This window comes from Lissotriton helveticus, chromosome 5_1 (genome assembly GCF_964261635.1).
Source record: "Lissotriton helveticus chromosome 5_1, aLisHel1.1, whole genome shotgun sequence".
Lineage (NCBI taxonomy): Eukaryota > Metazoa > Chordata > Amphibia > Caudata > Salamandridae > Lissotriton > Lissotriton helveticus.
Genome location: NC_136065.1, coordinates 2,112,278,507 through 2,112,297,849, shown reverse-complemented (window position 1 = coordinate 2,112,297,849; position 19,343 = coordinate 2,112,278,507). Strand labels below are relative to the sequence as shown.

At 46.5% G+C, this 19,343-nt stretch overlaps 1 protein-coding gene across 2 annotated transcripts in view; it reads right to left on the bottom strand.

Moving 5' to 3' along the window:
* AK8 (adenylate kinase 8) overlaps window positions 1-19,343 on the bottom strand; it is an 813,765-nt gene that overhangs the window by 403,309 nt on the left and 391,113 nt on the right. For both annotated transcript variants that reach the window (XM_078646171.1, XM_078646172.1), the window contains one exon: window positions 380-461. In XM_078646171.1, coding sequence (XP_078502297.1) covers window positions 380-461 — 82 coding nt within the window. The remainder of the gene's footprint in view (window positions 1-379; window positions 462-19,343) is intronic.

The following is a 19,343-nucleotide window of genomic DNA, read 5'->3' as shown; positions in this document are numbered from 1 at the left end:
GGTGAAATTGTATCTAGAAATTTAGCAAGACGTCTGGCATGCCAGGACACATGAACAGCGCTTAGAAGAGGCTGGTGACATGTTTATAGGAACAGGCAGTCACTCAGGCTGACAGTACATCAAGAAACATGGACAGTGAGAAGTTACTGATGACGTCCTAGAAGCGAGGAGAGAGTTAAGATTAGTCTATTGTGTGTCCAGAACACAGACCACTTGGAAGGGAGGAGTGTGGGGCAGCCACAGGCATAAGCCGGGATAGCAAGTACTGATGTGGTACCTTGACCCATGGGCAGCTATAAGAGAGCGATGTGTCTAGAAACAGAGACAGAAAAGGAGTCTGAGGGGGCTCTAAAGGGCACAGTATAAGGTGTTTCCTTACCGACGTGTACAGGTGCGATGCCAGCCATCTGTATCCTTAGAGCCTGCTCCCTCGTCTGGGGAAAGCCTTCGATGACCCAGCCCTGGGGACCAGAACCACAAAAGCATCTTAACATACATTCTTTGTATCTCTGTGGCAATGTATGCCAGCATCCTTGCAACCAGCCAATCAGCACACAGGAGGTAGACAGGACACGCACCAAACACCTTTCTGATAGGTCACAGTGGGTCATCTTCAGACACCCAACAGCACATGCAGGCCACTACACAGTGCGTTCCAATGACACTTAGAACCTTCCTTCCTCAAGCAGGATTCCGCGGGCAGACCCCATGACACGCTCATGTGCACAACACAAGACCGAAGAGACATGGTTGGCAGAGTGTTGTCAAATCAATGGCACTCCCACTGCCCCATGCCAACAAACAGCTTAGGATCATTCAGATAAAACTATCTTTCAACTCTTTACCTCATCCGACAGCGGTATGAGGCCACAGTACAGGCAACGCAGCGCTATACAAATCTCTGTTAACATAACATTCCCTTTCTGGATGGCGTGTAACGACCAGTCGCTCTCGTCTCTCTTGGGGTCTTCAATGAGCCTGTGATGGCAGCGGTCAACCCTCGGCTCCCTGGTCCTCAGGGTGACAAGGTGCATCAGGGCCAGAGCTGGTGAAAACATCACGCTGCCACCACTGCTGACCTCTCAGCGTCTACCGGCTCGGACACTGATCCCCACACACAATGACAAAGGCATTACTCACGCGCATTTTTTTCATGTATCCAGCGTGGCATGCCTTGTCAAGAACAATGGCGGTCACGCTTTTCTTTTGTTATTTGCTGGCCGAACGCGGCCGCACCCTTTTTTTCTATTTATTTACTTTTGTTACAATGGCGGCACCCGCGCTTTAACTTTGAACATCTTAAACTAAAGCGCAGGTGGCGGGATTGCTTCAAAAGTGCACAAATTGAAAAAAATAGCACTTTTTGTTATATTTGTTTACTTTTAAAGCACTCCGAGTACCTGCGCTTAAGCTTAAGATGTTTAAAACTAAAGTCCGGACTTAAGCTTAAGATGTTTAAAACTAAAGTCCGGATACTGCCACTGTTAAAATAAACAGAAAAAGAAAGGCATGCAACAACGCTCGACCAGCAAATAACAAAAGAAAAGCACAGCCGCCATTATGCTTGCTAAGGCACGCCGCACTGGATAAATGAAGAAAAAAAAGCATTGAGGAAGAGCGGCTCCTGCCTGCAACACAGCTATTCAAAAAAATAGCACTCGGAGGCTGTAATTAAAGCCTACTGAGTAACAACACATGTAAGGGGGGTGTTCTCATGGGAGGATACAAGAAGAGAAAAGGCAGTATTAGAAGGGACTACTAAGCCTGTTGACCAATGAAAAGCCACCATTTACAAAGGACAGTGACGGGAGCCAATTAAAAAGTGGGCAGAGTTCATCTCCTTATACTAAATATCGGTGATCATGACGGCCAGCTGCCTCCATCCACACATGGACGGCCAGCTGCCTCCATCCACACATGGACGGCCAGCTGCCTCCATCCACACATGGACTGCCAGCTGCCTCCATCCACACATGGACGGCCAGCTGCCTCCATCCACACATGGACGGCCAGCTGCCTCCATCCACACATGGACGGCCAGCTGCCTCCATCCACACATGGACGGCCAGCAGCCTCCATGCACACATGGACGGCCTGCAGCCTCCATGCACACATGGACGGCTAGCTGCCTCCATGCACACATGGACGGCCAGCTGCCTCCATGCACACATGGACGGCCAGCTGCCTCCATCCACACATGGACGGCCAGCTGCCTCCATTCACACATGGATGGGGAGCTGCCTCCATGCACACATGGATGGCCAGCGGCCTCCATCCACACATGGACGGCCAGCTGCCTCCATCCACACATGGACGGCCAGCTGCCTCCATCCACACATGGACAGCCAGCTGTCTCCATCCACACATGGACGGCCAGCTGCCTCCATGCACACATGGATGGCCAGCTGCCTCCATCCACACATGGATGGCCAGCTGCCTCCATGCACACATGGATGGGGAGCTGCCTCCATGCACACATGGATGGGGAGCTGCCTCCATGCACACATGGATAGCCAGCGGCCTCCATCCACACATGGACGGCCAGCGGCCTCCATCCACACAGGGACGGCCAGCTGTCTCCATCCACACATGGACAGCCAGCTGTCTCCATCCACACATGGATGGCCAGCTGTCTCCATCCACACATGGATGGCCAGCCGCCTCTATGCACACATGGATGGGGAGCTGCCTCCATTCACACATGGATGGCCAGCGGCCTCCATCCACACATGGACGGCCAGCTGCCTCCATCCACACATGGACGGCCAGCTGTCTCCATCCACACATGGACGGCCAGCTGCCTCCATGCACGGCCAGCTGCCTCCATGCACACATGGACGGCCAGCTGCCTCCATCCACACATGGACGGCCAGCTGCCTCCATGCACACATTGACGGCCAGCTGTCTCCATCCACATATGGACAGCCAGCTGCCTCCATGCACACATGGACGGCCAGCTGCCTCCATCCACACATGAATGGCCAGCGGCCTCCATCCACACATGGACGGCCAGCTGTCTCCATCCACACACGGATGGCCAGCTGCCTCCATGCACACATGGATGGCCAGCGGCCTCCATCCACACATGGATGGGGAGCTGACTTCATCCACCATCCACACATGGATGGCCAGCTGCCTCCATCCACACATGGACGGCCAGCTGCCTCAATCCACACATGGATGGCCAGCGGCCTCCATCCACACATGGACGGCCAGCTGTCTCCATCCACACACGGATGGCCAGCTGCCTCCATGCACACATGGATGGCCAGCGGCCTCCATCCACACATGGATGAGGAGCTGCCTTCATCCACCATCCACACATGGACGGCCAGCGGCCTCCATTCACACATGGACGGCCAGCTGCCTCCATGCACACATGGATGGCCAGCTGCCTCCATGCACACATGGATGGCTAGCTGCCTCCATCCACACATGGATGGGGAGCTGCCTCCATCCACACATGGATGGCCAGCTGCCTCCATCCACACATGGATGGCCAGCTGCCTCCATCCACACATGGATGGCCAGCTGCCTCCATCCACACATGGACGGCCAGCTGCCTCCATGCACACATGGATGGCCATATGCCTCCATCTACACATGGACGGCCAGCTGCCTCCATGCACACATGGACGGCCATCGGCCTCCATCCACACATGGATGGCCAGCTGCCTCCATGCACACATGGATGGGGAGCTGCCTCCATGCACACATGGATGGCCAGCGGCCTCCATCCACACATGGACGGCCAGCGGCCTCCATCCACACAGGGACGGCCAGCTGTCTCCATCCACACATGGACGGCCAGCTGTCTCCATCCACACATGGACGGCCAGCTGTCTCCATCCACACATGGATGGCCAGCTGCCTCCATGCACACATGGATGGGGAGCTGCCTCCATTGCACACATGGATGGCCAGCGGCCTCCATCCACACATGGACGGCCAGCTGTCTCCATCCACACATGGACGGCCAGCTGCCTGAATTGCACACATGGATGGCCAGCTGCCTCCATCCACACATGGATGGCCAGCGGCCTCCATCCACACATGGACGACCAGCTGTCTCCATCCATACACGGATGGCCAGCTGCCTCCATGCACACATGGATGGCCAGCGGCCTCCATCCACACATGGATGGGGAGCTGCCTTCATCCACCATCCACACATGGATGGCCAGCTGTCTCCATCCACACATGGACGGCGAGCTGCCTCCATCCACACATGGACGGCCAGCTGCCTCAATGCACACATGGATGGCCAGCGGCCTCCATCCGCACATGGACGGCCAGCTGTCTCCATCCACACATGGATGGCCAGCTGCCTCCATGCACACATGGATGGCCAGCAGCCTCCATCCACACATGGATGGGGAGCTGCCTTCATCCACCATCCACACATGGACGGCCAGCTGTCTCCATCCACACATGGATGGGGAGCTGCCTCCATCCACACATGGACGGCCAGCAGCCTCCATTCACACATGGACGGCCAGCAGCCTCCATCCACACATAGATGGGGAGCTGCCTCCATCCACACATGGATGGCCAGCTGCCTCCATGCACACATGGATGGGGAGCTGCCTCCATCCACACATGGATGGGGAGCTGCCTCCATCCACACATGGATGGCCAGCTGCCTCCATGCACACATGGATGGCCAGCTGCCTCCATCCACACATGGATGGCCAGCTGCCTCCATGCACACATGGATGGCCAGCTGCCTCCATCCACACATGGACGGCCAGCTGCCTCCATCCACACATGGATGGCCAGCTGCCTCTATGCACACATGGACGGCCAGCTGCCTCCATCCACACATGGATGGGTGTAGTGTAGTTCCTATTATCCCAATAGGCTCTGCGCATTGGAATAATACCTTCAATAGTATAGGCCTAGACCAGACGTTAACTAGGTCTACTACTGTCGATATTAGACTTAAAGTTTTGGGTTTGCCAGCTAGCTCAGAGTTCACTAGAAACTTTCTCGAATAGGCAAGGAGGAGTTGAACCTCCCTGGATAGACAAGAAGGGATTTAGTTTCTGACAACCATAGAACATGACAACTTTGCTCTCCCCTAATCAAGAGTGTATCTCGAGAGTCGTGTGAAAACAAAAGGCAATTTATTTTACTCAGTCAGTACGTGCATTCTTAGTCTCATCAGATTGTAGAGAAAAGGAAGAGACGGGCGTGTTCAATAAAAGATGTTATTTATTGATCAGTCTCTTTTCTCATACTAGAGAAATGGATCGATATTATTGCAATACTTATGGTTAAGTAAAGTGCATACATTAAAAGCAGAAGTATAAAATAATACTGTAAAAACATTGATAAGGTTTCTAAGCCATATGAAGGTTTAAAATGAATAAGATATATTACATACACATATACATTTGACTAATCGTACTCAACTGGTGTTTCTAACTACGCCTACCCCGTGTACCTGACCTAAGTCTAATGCGTGGGCGGGAATAGAAAGTTACAGTTTAAGTTAAGTTTGTTTTGCCAAGTGACTGACTAAAGAATTCTCTGTGAGGGGTTATTCAGTTCTGTACCTGGAATCTAGGATGGATGAGGGATGGTATCTCTCGTCTCTGGTCTCGATATTCCAGGCTGCCTGTGAGGGCTATCCGGAAGCGCCGGAGCTGGATTTCTTGGCAGGAGAAAGCAGCGTCTCGTTCTCAGCGCGTCAGGAAAGGCGGGGCTGCGCCAGCGGGGTCTGCTCTGCTCTGGGCTTCGGCAAGTCTGGCTGCTCCGATCTCGTCACCACCGCGTGTGTTTGCATAGGGCAATATCGGTAATATTTATACCTTTAAGGTGCCGAGATTGACGTAAGGATGGACATAGATACGTCAATAAGGATGTCATACGACCAGGTCGTTAGCACATTCTTTTGCTGAAGTTCTCGGTGAAATCAAAACAATGGCCGCAGGGTTTTTCCCAGGTTGTCATAGGTTTGATTTGTTTTGAGAACTCCGTATGCCTTATCAGGGGCTGGAGGAATATCGCTTGTCTAATTAGATGGCAAGCGTTATGACCTAATCAGATAACACGCTCCTGTGCCGTAGTGTGGCTTTATCAGATAACGGTTCCTGCATCATGGGGGTTTTCTGCCTCATGGGATGGCTGCTAGTTAACTTGTTAGTTTGTTAACCAGAATAGGGTCAGGAATAGGGGGATCGATACAGAACCTATAGGAATACATCAGACCCACTCCACGCTAACTATGGACATATTTACTAATCTATGCATAGTAAAACATACTGTAGAGTATCGTGTATACCTTACCACCCCAAAATACATAAATGCATTTTGAAATTATCAAATATACGGGGAAAAAAAAAAAGCATTTACATGTATTGTATGCACTCAAGCTGTGAAATAATGCTAAAGTAATCACGCATTTGTATACATTATTGCTAAATGGTATATGAGAATTTACACATGAAATGGCTCTTAATACAGAAAAAAGTTTCGAGACCATTCCATCACAGAATAAAATAATGATGAACATACCAGTGGGCAGCTAATGTCTATTAGCTATCTAAAAGTAGAAATCTTAGTTCTCTAAGAATAGTTCTTACTTTAAGCAGAAAATAAGTGTCCCGAAAAATTTGTAAAAATATTTTGGGGCTGCTGAAAAAAAATTTGCTGTCCGTGAACTGGAGGGAAAATTGTTCATGGTATTTTGCTATTCTAGTTGAAGGCCAAATTCAGGGAAAGCCGTGTACGAGCTTGCTCAAAAGTCTCTATTTCTGCTCTGGTGAGAACATCATATCATTTAGACTCTCGAAAAAGTTGTCAACAGCTTCCTGGGAGAGTTCCACTAACTCGGAAATAGGTGTAACCATGCATTCGTGCGCATGATTGTCTCCATTGACATTCCGATTTGGATTGCTGACAGAAGGTCGTACCTGATCGATGCTGCTTTCATTTTGAACCTCACTACCCCTTAATCGTAGTGGTGAAGCTTCCACGAATGCCGTCATCAGGATTGGTAGCCGTTGAGGGCAGCACAAAGCATGAGCCTTTGTTGGACTCAACAATGTTTCTGCATCCATTGGCGCATCCGATTGTAGCGTCAGACAGGTGTCTAACACGCATTCTTCTCCGCATAGCAGGCACCTTAATACAGGTAAAACACATCGATGCCACATTGGTCGAAATGAAAGAAACCAAGTCATGTTCAGGTCTCTAAGCCGGGGTAGTCCCAGGATTTTTGATATCCGGTCCCGGTATCCAATGGCTAGGATTGTTTCTTCCCTTGTCGCAGGTGTTTTGTCTGTGACATGGTTTGCCATAACGAAATATAAGGACTAAGAATAGGATTCCTGCAATTAGTCCTAAAATGAGGGGAAGTCCGCCAAAAATCGAATGTATGAAATCTGGAAAAATACCCAGTATGGCTTTGAATGGTGTTAATGCCATCGAAAATACTGTCTTAAATACTTTTGAGACTCCACTGGTATCAGAAATATTTAAGATTTCATTCAGGATTTCTGCGAAATGTATGGGGGAATTAGTCGATAACAATGAATGTATCTCTGCAGTCGTCCTTGCGACTAGGAGATCATACGTTTCTTTTGATGACGTGAGCCTTGTCGGCGTCTGAAGAAGCACTGTTTTCATTCTGCTTAAAGTATCTATTCGAATAGAAGTAATTTTCAAGTTGGGCCATACCCTTGCCTCCCTGTCTGGAAAGGAGCTGGGGAACAATAAGCGTCCACAGCACTTGACCTTCGCAGTCGTAGTTACGAGATAAGGAGTCCCGGGCATAAGACTACAGCATCTGCGGTCCACAATTAGAATGTAACTCCCATTATAGAGTCTTTGAAAGAATGGTTCTATCTCTGTAGCAGGTGTGCCTAGCTGGTGACATGAAAGGTTATTTGAGTTCCCTTCACAGGCTCCATGCAAACTAATTCCGTTACACAGAAGTGTACCGCTTAGTGACATCGCACAATTATCGCCACTAAGAAACACTTTCTGTCCTTTATTACTGACACATGCATGTGAATAGGGCAGGTTCCATGTTGTTTTAATGTACCCTTTTCCCAATTTTTCGTACATGCCAGCCTGTATATATTTTTGGCAGTATTGAAACCTGAAGGTTGAGATTGGAATATTAATTATCCCATGTATTATCCATTCACTGACAGGTCGTTCTGACATTGTCACTGGTAATCTTTCGAGTTTCTCAATGCTCAGGATTGTATAATCAGCACCCTTCTGGGCCATACTGATTTGTTTATCAGTAAGGTTAAAGATATTGAAAAGTGACGTTGTGTTGATTAAACGCCAAGGCACATAGCCTGAACGCAGATTTTGTAACGTCCAGCCTAGCTGTACAATAGAACGCAATTGAGACTGACCGTGTTGTAACAACAGTAAGTCTTGCGATATTATGTCAATTGCTGAAGACACAATGCTGTCCAGAGAAAAAATTCTGGAGGACAGAGTCATTAACCCATTGTCCACTACAGAAAGTGATTTTTCCAAATTAATACGGTCAATTTCCCGTATTCTTTCTGCTGTCTCAATTTGAGTAACCTTCCAGGCCTCGTTGTATGCTGCATATACAGAGGCTGCTATGAAACGTTTCTGACGCTGTTTGCGCGGTCCCATAATGAAATCGCGCAAGTCAGCACCATCAGTAAGTAAAGTTAGGTGTTGCTTAATTTCTGCCAGTGTGGAAGTCTGTAGCCATTGTAGGCATAATTTGCCCACACTGTAGGTGGTTATTATTCCTGGGTGTTGTCTTTGGGAATATCTAGGGTCTGGCCTGGTCATTTTGAACCCCTGTGTTTTGTTCAGGAATCTGTCTTGACAGTTATTAGTATCTGTGGGCCAGATCAACCACTGTTTCCAATCAGGATGTGTTCTGTTTTGGTTTAATACATAATTTACGTCTATCTCTTCATCTGTGGAGCTATTGCTGTTCAATGTTGGTTTTGGAATAGACGGTTTATTTAAGTCTTTGATTTTGGCTAAGCCAAGACAGGTAGTTTGTTGAACAGTGTCATTTAAAAATATAATTTGTTCTGGGATCATGCAGGCTCTAAACAAAGATTCTATACCCTGTACTTGCCATTCTTTTGTGCCCCAAACACTTTTCAATTCAACATTTTTGTCCCAATAATCAAAACCAAAAGTATTCATTTGTTCAAAGAATGAGTCTGAATATATCAATTTTGTGTTGGTTATCATGGTCTTTGTCCCTGTCTTATTTGACAATTTGAAATAAAATGTTTCAGCATTACTTATGTTAAAACCTGAAAAGTATGAATATTTGTCGTAAACGGTTCTTGAGCTTCCTTTTGGAGGGGTTGCACAATGTTCCCATTGATTATAATTTAAAACATTTCTAGGTTGTGCAGATCTATGTAGAAAATGGTTACCATAGTGGTTATAACAGTACATACTATCATAATTTGTCGAACCCTGCAAATAATCATGTTTGGTAAATTTAGCAGACATCACTAAGTCAGACATCATATTGTTTATACTTTCAAAGTCCCAATCATCAGCAAATGTGCTTGGTTTTACGAAGTCACTCAATGAGATTTTAATTTGGTGTGGATATTTCAGGATTTCAACCGGACCATAGATTTCGTAGTCAGTGTTGTCCCATGCTACCCCACCCGGTATAGGATTGGCTGTGAAGTTGACTGAAGAAAGTTCTCTTTTCTCGACGTGTGAAGATGTGTGTGGTTTGAGGATCAAGTTGATTTTCTGACTTGCTGTGTCCATTTTAGCATATTTTCCCTCAATGAAGCGTCCCAAAGTTAGTATCATGATGAGCCAAAGTATGAGGATAAATGCACCAAAACCCACCCAAAATTCAATCCATGGAGAAATCAGATATGTTTCTTTCAGTTGTTTCAAAAGTTCTTTAGCTTTATCTTTGAAGGTTTTTGTTGATGGCTGTGTTTTTGATTCAGTGAAGTCCTCGGAGGAATCATCGAAGTTTATGAAGTAGCCGGATGCAGTTCTGTCAATTGTTCCAATTGCTTCAGGATTACTGTTTCTTGCATAGTCGTTTGTTACTTCATTATAGGTTGGTGTGTCTCTGCTAAATGTTTTTATTTGGGTGTTCAGAGGTCTAAGTTCCATTGCATTGTTGCATAGTCCTTGTCGTTCTTCTTTAGGCGTTTCGAATGTGATTAGCCTCTTTGTTAGGACCTCTGTACTGGTAGCAAACCTTGGTGTTCTGCTACTTATGGGGAGTCCACTTGGCCTACTATTTGTTATCGGCCCCATGATTGTGGTTTTACCAGGTCGATGGATACAACTCGGTTCTCCTTTTTACCAGCAAGCGGCGGTAGTACAACTGATCTTGTCCCGTTGACAGACAAGACAGGAACTGCTTTTCTGTAAGAAGGCCCAAATTCCTTCTTTACCGCGATCTTTTCTCTGACTAGATCCCCGACTTTTGGAATCCAGACAGGTCTTGCTGGGACAGGTGGTGGTTCTTCAGTGGTTGTTGGCTGCTGTTTCAACTTTATGTTGCTCAGGTCTTTTCTTGTTTCGTTTAAGTCCTGTAAAATAGCCAAACGATCTTTGATATCAAAGCTTTTTTCCTTTACCACTGAAGTCTGACTGTCAAGGTCAGAGATTAACATCCTAGTTCCAAATAATAATTCGTACGGACTGAATCCCTTCAGAGAATTTCTTGGCAGGTTATTTAGACTACGTTGGACACTTATTAGATGTTTGACCCACCCAGCTCCCGAACCTAATATCCTTTCCGTTATAGATTGCTTTATGCCTTGGTTTTTTCTTTACACCATCCCGTATCCCTCAGGAAGGAAGTGAGAAGATTCCCGCTGTGCTATGCTCATTTGGCCATGTTTCCCCTCAGGCTGGAGGGCTCGAGTGAAAACAATGGTCAAACGTAGCATGTTCTTAGCGTATATGCCATTTAGACTCGCAAATCTTTGTATAACAGTCCAGACGTCAGCCGAGTGCTGGTGATCTACATTATAAGTGGAAACTAGCCTGTATATGTTAATCGCAAGCCTTGCTTTTTACTGTTGATTTTTTCTGGAGTGAAACGACACGGTATTACACCGTTTCTCTCACCACTGCGATTCCTGTTGCAGTTTGGGCACTTTTCTACAAACATGGTGTGATGCAGGCTCATGCCTGGCCACCAGTACCTTGATTGTAATTCTTCCAGAGAATCTTTTAGTTTGAGGTGTCTGAGACCCTCGCCCATATGTGCGTCTGCGATTAACAAGTTTCTCCTGTCCATGTTTGGAATCACTCTATCCCCCACTCCAGGGATTCGAGCAAAAGGGACGGAGTTTGCATCGATTATGTATGTATAATTGAGTGGATAGTTGATCGGTAGCGCTGAGGAGTCGCCTTTTGATGACGTTTTCACTGCCAGCACTGTTTCACCGTCAATATACTTCTCTGTACGCTTTTTTCGAGCTACGGAAGCCGATTTAGATGCTACCGCTGTGGCTGTTTCAGCCAATGAATTCCCTGCAACGTGAACGCCATCACGCTGATGACTCAGTGAGTGTGTCACGTGAGTCTTTGGTAGTTCTTTTTGTAAAAGAGCTATTTGTTCCCAGAGCAGTTTCTGCTTTATTGTTGCACCTGTGTCATCTTTGTAACCGTTTTGAATCCATGTCTGCAAATCGTTGTTATATGATTTGACGCAGTAATATGAATCGGACACTATAAGTGTCGGGAATTCGCGATCCGCATTATCTAGCGCCATTTTCAATGCTATTATTTCAGTTTGTTGTTCTGAATTAGTTTCTACTGAGTGTGTTTTTGTTAATAGAGGTTTTAGTTTACCTCCGCGCCACACTTCTTTTGTAATCTCACATGTGGGGTTGTATGCTTGTTCTCCCCAAACGGAGGGTTGAGCATGTCCGTCTGTATAGATTACACAAGCGTATTGTCGTAAGGGCAGAATGTCGATTGGCAGAGGGAATGTTCTTTCATATTCTAGATTTCTTAGTTCCTCTAGGTCTGGATCAAAGTAATAGTATACTTTGTCCGTTGTAATGGAATTTACCCATTGTATCCATTCCGGATTCAATGTTGTTGTTGGTAAATTACCCGGGGTTGTTAATGCCTCAAAGGCTGATTCTGCTGTTCTGACTGTGATATGTCTACCGTCCGCTTGATCTTTTTCTCTAGCTATTGCGGTTTGAACTGCATGAATAATTTTTTCTTTAATGCTGAATTTCTGTTCAGCTTCTGTGTACAAGTGTGATTTGAATGCAATTGGTACCTTTTCTCCCTCATTAGAGGTCAGGTATGTGAATCCGCATCTTCCTGGGATGACTCGAATCACAAGATTGCGTGTGTTATCACGTGTTTCTAATTTTGTTTTAATTAACATGTCTGTTTGTAAGGATCTCAAAATTTCTGTGTGTTTTTGAGTCCAATTGGTTTTTTTAAAATCTGGTTTTATTAGATCATAAAGGGGTTTGACCCTTTCTGCGTAATTTGCAATGTATGTTCTTCCGAAATTTAGGAAGCCTAGAATTGACTGTAGGTTTTTTAGTGTTCTAGGTGCTTGGAGTACGGCACATTTCTCTAGAAAATTGTCAGCCAGGCTTTTGCCTTCACTTGATAATTCATATCCTAAGAACAGGACTGTCAGATGGGCAATTCTGGATTTTTTAAAGTTGAATTTGTAACCCTCTGCTGCGAACCCAAGTATTATGGTGTTCACTCTCTTCAAGTGAGTCTCCAAGTCATCATCTGTTAAGTATATGTCGTCGACATATGATAATGCTTCGTCGTCATATGTTTGTAGTAATTCTGTTACTCTCGCTGAGAATACTCCCGGGCTGTTCTTGTACCCCTGGGCTAACCGACAGAATTGTTTTTGAGTGCCATTTATTGAGAATGCAGACAAATATCTGCTCCCTGGTGCTATGTTTTGACAAAAGAATCCATTCGAGATGTCTAATGTTGTTTTGTATTTTTTGCGCACTATGTTATTCATTAGTGCAGCACTATGCGAGTTTTGCACTGCAAAAGTTTTGCAACATGAGTTAAGGTGTCGGTAATCCAAAACTAGACGATATGAATTGTCTGGTTTGGAGACCGGAAACAAAGGGTTGTTCATTTGTGAGGTGCAAGTTTCAATCACCCCCTGGTATTCTAGCTGATCTAGGATTTCTTTTACCTGTTTCTTAGCTTCTTGCTTAATTGGGTACTGCCTCTGTGCAGTAGGTTGTGATTTTAACTGGATTTTGTGAGGAGGAGAGTCCTCATCCCATCCTACGTAATTTTTATATAAAGTAGGAGCTAGGGCTACTGCCCACTTTCTAGCAAGTGTGTATTTTTTATGAATTGGGATGTGATTTGAGAAGGCAGGCATAATTATTTCTTCGCCATGAGGGCACTCCCTGACAAACTCTGGTGGCCAGTCTCTTTCAGCTAGAAGGATGTCATAGCCCTTGGAGAGATTATCCCAAAATAGTCCCCTTATTTTTCTAGTCTTATCCCCCTCTATACGTAAAGTTATTTCATATATTTTGTGAGGTTTGCTAACTCTGGTGTCTGCAGTTTCCACTTGAAGATATTCATTCGTGTCCACTGTCTCCAGATGATTCATAAGGACTTTGCGAGCTATGCTCACTTCTGCTGCGCTGTCTAGCATTGTCTGAGCCCATTCTCCGTTTTTCAGTTGTGTCCTCAGTATTCTCGGCATTGTTGACTACCTTGATACTAGCTACCTTCTTTTTTGGAAATTGTAATTTCTTTTTTAGCTGAGCAGGTTCCTTGTCTTTGGACTTGGCGTGCTCTTCTCTTTGTTCTGATCGTCCTCTTCTTTCCGATTTCTGCGAGGAAGTCTGAAAAGATTGAGAGGGACGTGTATCAATGTCTTGATATCTGTAGGAAGGTGGCTACCTGACTATGGTTACCCCGGATTTTTTGCCTGTGTTTAGCTGGTTTTTTGACTTAGTTGACCTGGTTCCCTGCTAATCAGGGCCCCAGGCCATCTGCTCTCTCTGTAAAATGGATTCCATGTACCCTAGGTACATACCACAATTGGAAATGGACTCCTTGTCAGCCCCTGTATAATGCACCATAGGTGCCCAGGGCATAGGGGCCACCAAGGCCTACCAGGGGCTGCAGCATATCTTTTGCCACCCCTGGCTGGTTCTTAAATTGACACAACTGGCTGATCACTCAGCTGGGGTAAGGTGGTGTAATCACCCCTTGCTTAGATATAGTATACCTATATCTAAACCTATATCTGGACACATGTAAACCTGTGAGCCACTCCTATGGAAGGCCTCATCAATCCTGGAGGCAGGGTGCGTGGTTTTATGTGAGATGGAGCTCTAGCATGAGCTGAGCCTGTCTGCAGCTGTCGGGAACAACTCCCTAAGCTGTTTCAGGATAATGCCATACCATATACTCTTAAGTGCCTTATAATCCTCGCGGTTAAATAGCAACTTTGGTTTGGCTTTATCAAAACATGTCGTGTAAGGTGTCATACGATTTGGAATACCATCCCCTCGCCAGTTCTGGCGACGGGGATGGCATTCCACCCCTCTAGAGGGGTAAGACATGTTCCTTTACTAAATGCGGTTAATTTCTCCAAAGACCTTAAGATCCACAAAATGGATGCCTCTGCCACAGACAAATGTCTGGACCCCTGCAGTTGACCGAAACTCAGCAGATGGGGCCTGGACAAAGGGTTTCCTGTCACAGGAGGGTGTCACCACCCTCCAGACAGGAGATAGTGGATTGTAGCAGGGAGGTTTGAAAGAAACCAGACACTGCCTGGGGCGCACAAGGCTGCCCCTTGCATAATCCGGCCAAACCGGTTCTGGGGCACTCCAGCCCTCGTGCCAGGGTGGCCTGGATCAAAGGAAAGGGGTGTATCCACCCCCTTCCTGGGTCCCACCCATAGGAAGGGACCTAGCAGGTAATCACGCCCCCCAGATTGGAATAAGAGTGGGAGCAGTGCCAATGCACATCAGATTTCCTGGAAGAAACATTTGAAACGAAATTCTGGACCCTTCGCCCTCCATCTCATCGTGGAAGCCCGAAGAATCTCCCTTGTGGTCAAGGAGTGACCACCCTGCAGCAGCAGGCACCATCCAGCCCTCGGCGTCTACTTAGTTGCAGTTCCCGCCGGAACTCGAGCGACTGAGATCGACGAGATCAAGCTTGCCTGCCTTCCAACAGCCCGATCCCCAGTCCCTGCAGAGCTGAGACCCGTGGAGGCGACCGGAAGCGTGGGGCACGCCATCTTGAATTGACCACGAGACGCTGACCGTGCAGCCCACGAGTGACCCTCGAAGCTGTGCACCGGGGTTTGAGAAGCCCCCACCCTGAGCTGCTCCTGAGCCGAAGTTCAGCCCTCCACACTCGATGAGTACTGCGTGGGGCCCTTTGGCTCTATTTGGCTCAACGCGTTGGCCCGGTCACTTGCCAGCCGGCTAGTGGTCCCTGTGCCGACGAACTACCTAAGAAGACTCGTGAATCTGGTTGCTCCAGATCCACACCAGCTCCCCTGAAAAGGAGCCCCGACTCTGACCTTCCTGGTCCGAGTGAGAAGCAATCTTCCGATCCCGCGTGGATTGCTCTTGCCAAGGCTTGTTTGCTCCAAACTTGAAGCCGACTGCACCGACGGTGAGAGCCTGCGTGGGACAGATCGTGACCTGCTCCTGGACGTCGCAGATGCCCCAGAGCCCACGTGACAGCGGAGAGAAGCTCCTCGACGACCACCTGATTGCGCCCGACATTGCCTGGTTCCGTCCTGGTTCCACCCTGGTCACTGCTGAGTGACCCAGACTCTGTCCCCTCTGCTTTCAGGTACTCTACAACTTGAGTCCACCCTTGGACTCCACCGGACACTTCATCTTTAACCCGCCTGCAGCCCTTTCAGCTTCAAGCACCAAGAGCCTGCGTGTCAAAACCCGACGCCACTTCGACCCTATGCACCCACTTCCTGTGGGTGAGGTAACTTTGCTCCGCCGGTGTTCCCACACTGGTGCACACCTCTAGGGTCTGTGTGTTAAGTTTTGTTCCTCTAGGTTCAGCGGAAGTGTCCTTAAACTTTAACTCTATGACTTTTACGCACCATTGGTTAACATTGGTGCATGCGTGCGCTTTCCGCACATCTCCCGAATCCCGAGGGCCATTCCCGACTTCAGCATTGCTTGTCCTGACTGCTCCCAGCGATTCCCTAGGCCCTAGGCCTAACCACTGTTCGAGTGGCCTCTCTTATACCACTTGTTTAGTATATGGTTTGAGTGGCCACCCGCCCTCATCCATAATTGTGCAACTTGTATGTTTAAACAGTGCTTTTGATTTAACGCTTGTGCCCCTTTATTCATAAAGAATACTGGGGATTGTTTTTAGTAATAAACACATATATTTTTATAATATATACTTGTGTGGTGTCCTTTCATTTGGTATTACAGGATTGTATGTGGTAAAACAGCTCGCTTAACACGACCTCTTAAGTTAAGCCTTTAGGCTGCTTAGTCCATGCTACCCCTAGGATAGCTTGTCTAATAAGGTTGACTTACAACCAGACACCATAAGGGATTGTTTGGTCAGGTAGTAGGTGGTTCCAGAATTGGAAACATCCCCTACCAGGCCAACTTCTCACAATATCTATCAGGCTTCTTTATATTATCCCTATTTCTAAGGTTATATCTTTTCCCAGAGGGGTCACTTTGGGGTGACCTGTGTCTTTGGTTCGGAGATTTTTCTCTCCGCCGAGGAGACCTTCCTCTGGACTGGAATTTCTTTTCTTTAGGATTGGATTGTTTGTTTCCATCCCAGCTGTTTTTTTGTGATGTTGAATTATTATTTAAAAATATTTTTTCAGGACTTTCAATCAGTTGTGGTTTTACTGGTATTCCACCTAAACTATCTCTACCTAGTTCCTCATAGGATTTTTCTATAATTCTGGCAATTTCAGCTGGTTGGTCTGCTATATCTGTCTCCTTTAACCTCTGGCGGATCGCCACGTTTGCTGCTTCTCCCTTTATGTTGGCTAATAATATAGCCGAGACCTGCTTGAAGTCTTTTAGTAATTTCATACCAAGAGTTAAAGCGGGCTCTGGACCATATTCGTCTTGAATTTGTTTTAGCACCTCTGGTATTACCGAAATGGATGGAACACCGTGCGTTTTTGTGTAGATGGAAGCAAAGACTGTACCCCAAGTGTCACAGTCCTCAATGTGTGGTGCGATTCCCATTGGAAGACAGATAGTCAGAATCCTGTGTTTTTCTAACGGGGTGGTGTCTGGAAACACAGCCTCTATTTGGGTGATTTTTTGTGCTAACCAGAATGGTATTTGTTCCCGTTTAGCTGGTACTTTACCTAGGCAGGATTGTATGTTCTGTGGTGTAATTTTATTTGTGTTCCCCTGGTGAGGGGTCAGCTGTGGAATTTTAATTGCTGGTTGAATTGTTGAAGTCCGCATCACATATTGGACTAATTGTCTATGTATCTTTATTAATTGTTTTAGTTGTACTAAAAGATCTGCTGCAGGCATTCTTTCGAACTCTGGATGTGGTGTGTATCCGGCTAGGACCGGCCACGTTGCTCCTGGTCTCCCTAAGGGACCGAGCCTGGTGATGTGATTATTATGTTTAGGGCGCCATTAAATAAGAGCAGGTGCTCTTGAAATTTAAGTGGTACTTCCACCTCCTTGAAAGGAGTGTACTCATTAGGAGGTTCCTCTGTTTTGTAATAGTGGAAGTACTTTGTTACAGCATTTGCTGCTGGAAAATGTATCCATGAATAGTATACCTCTGTCTGCCGATATTCGTGTGCCTCAATTACGAATATGACTGTACCACCTCTAGGTGTCAGTCCATTTTCTATAAGTTTTAAGGTTATAGATTTCCTTTTGATGACCGGGATGAGTATTATATCCTGGTCTGCTTCTTGCAGTGCAGTATCAGCTGCTGCGAGTTCAGTTGCTAATCTAACTGCCTCTCTTTCATCATCACTGTCTACCATTTTACCGACAGGATGGTTACTTTGTTTGTTTGTAGATCAGGTTTCTTGTGGAAACAAAGATTAGATGCACAATATTTTGGAACGGTTTATCCTTCAACGTTGAGTAAACCAAGTACCATACATAGGAGTTTCCTCCTGCGAGGTTTGGCGGATATTACCTTTCGCCCACTCCAGACGTCTTTGGAGTATTATGGGAAAAGGGGTCTGAGTGAGAAAGCACGACTGAGTTACTCTAAATGTCTTACGTTAATTTTATCGCCCTTCCAAACGCGTTGGGCGCCATGTAGTGTAGTTCCTATTATCCCAATAGGCTCTGCGCATTGGAATAATACCTTCAATAGTATAGGCCTAGACCAGACGTTAACTAGGTCTACTACTGTCGATATTAGACTTAAAGTTTTGGGTTTGCCAGCTAGCTCAGAGTTCACTAGAAACTTTCTCGAATAGGCAAGGAGGAGTTGAACCTCCCTGGATAGACAAGAAGGGATTTAGTTTCTGACAACCATAGAACATGACAACTTTGCTCTCCCCTAATCAAGAGTGTATCTCGAGAGTCGTGTGAAAACAAAAGGCAATTTATTTTACTCAGTCAGTACGTGCATTCTTAGTCTCATCAGATTGTAGAGAAAAGGAAGAGACGGGCGTGTTCAATAAAAGATGTTATTTATTGATCAGTCTCTTTTCTCATACAAGAGAAATGGATCGATATTATTGCAATACTTATGGTTAAGTAAAGTGCATACATTAAAAGCAGAAGTATTAAATAATACTGTAAAAACATTGATATGGTTTCTAAGCCATATGAAGGTTTAAAATGAATAAGATATATTACATACACATATACATTTGACTAATCGTACTCAACTGGTGTTTCTAACTACGCCTACCCCGTGTACCTGACCTAAGTCTAATGCGTGGGCGGGAATAGAAAGTTACAGTTTAAGTTAAGTTTGTTTTGCCAAGTGACTGACTAAAGAATTCTCTGTGAGGGGTTATTCAGTTCTGTACCTGGAATCTAGGATGGATGAGGGATGGTATCTCTCGTCTCTGGTCTCGATATTCCAGGCTGCCTGCGAGGGCTACCCGGAAGCGCCGGAGCTGGATTTCTCGGCAGGAGAAAGCAGCGTCTCGTTCTCAGCGCGTCAGGAAAGGCGGGGCTGCGCCAGCGGGGTCTGCTCTGCTCTGGGCTTCGGCAAGTCTGGCTGCTCCGATCTCGTCACCACCGCGTGTGTTTGCATAGGGCAATATCGGTAATATTTATACCTTTAAGGTGCCGAGATTGACGTAAGGATGGACATAGATACGTCAATAAGGATGTCATACGACCAGGTCGTTAGCACATTCTTTTGCTGAAGTTCTCGGTGAA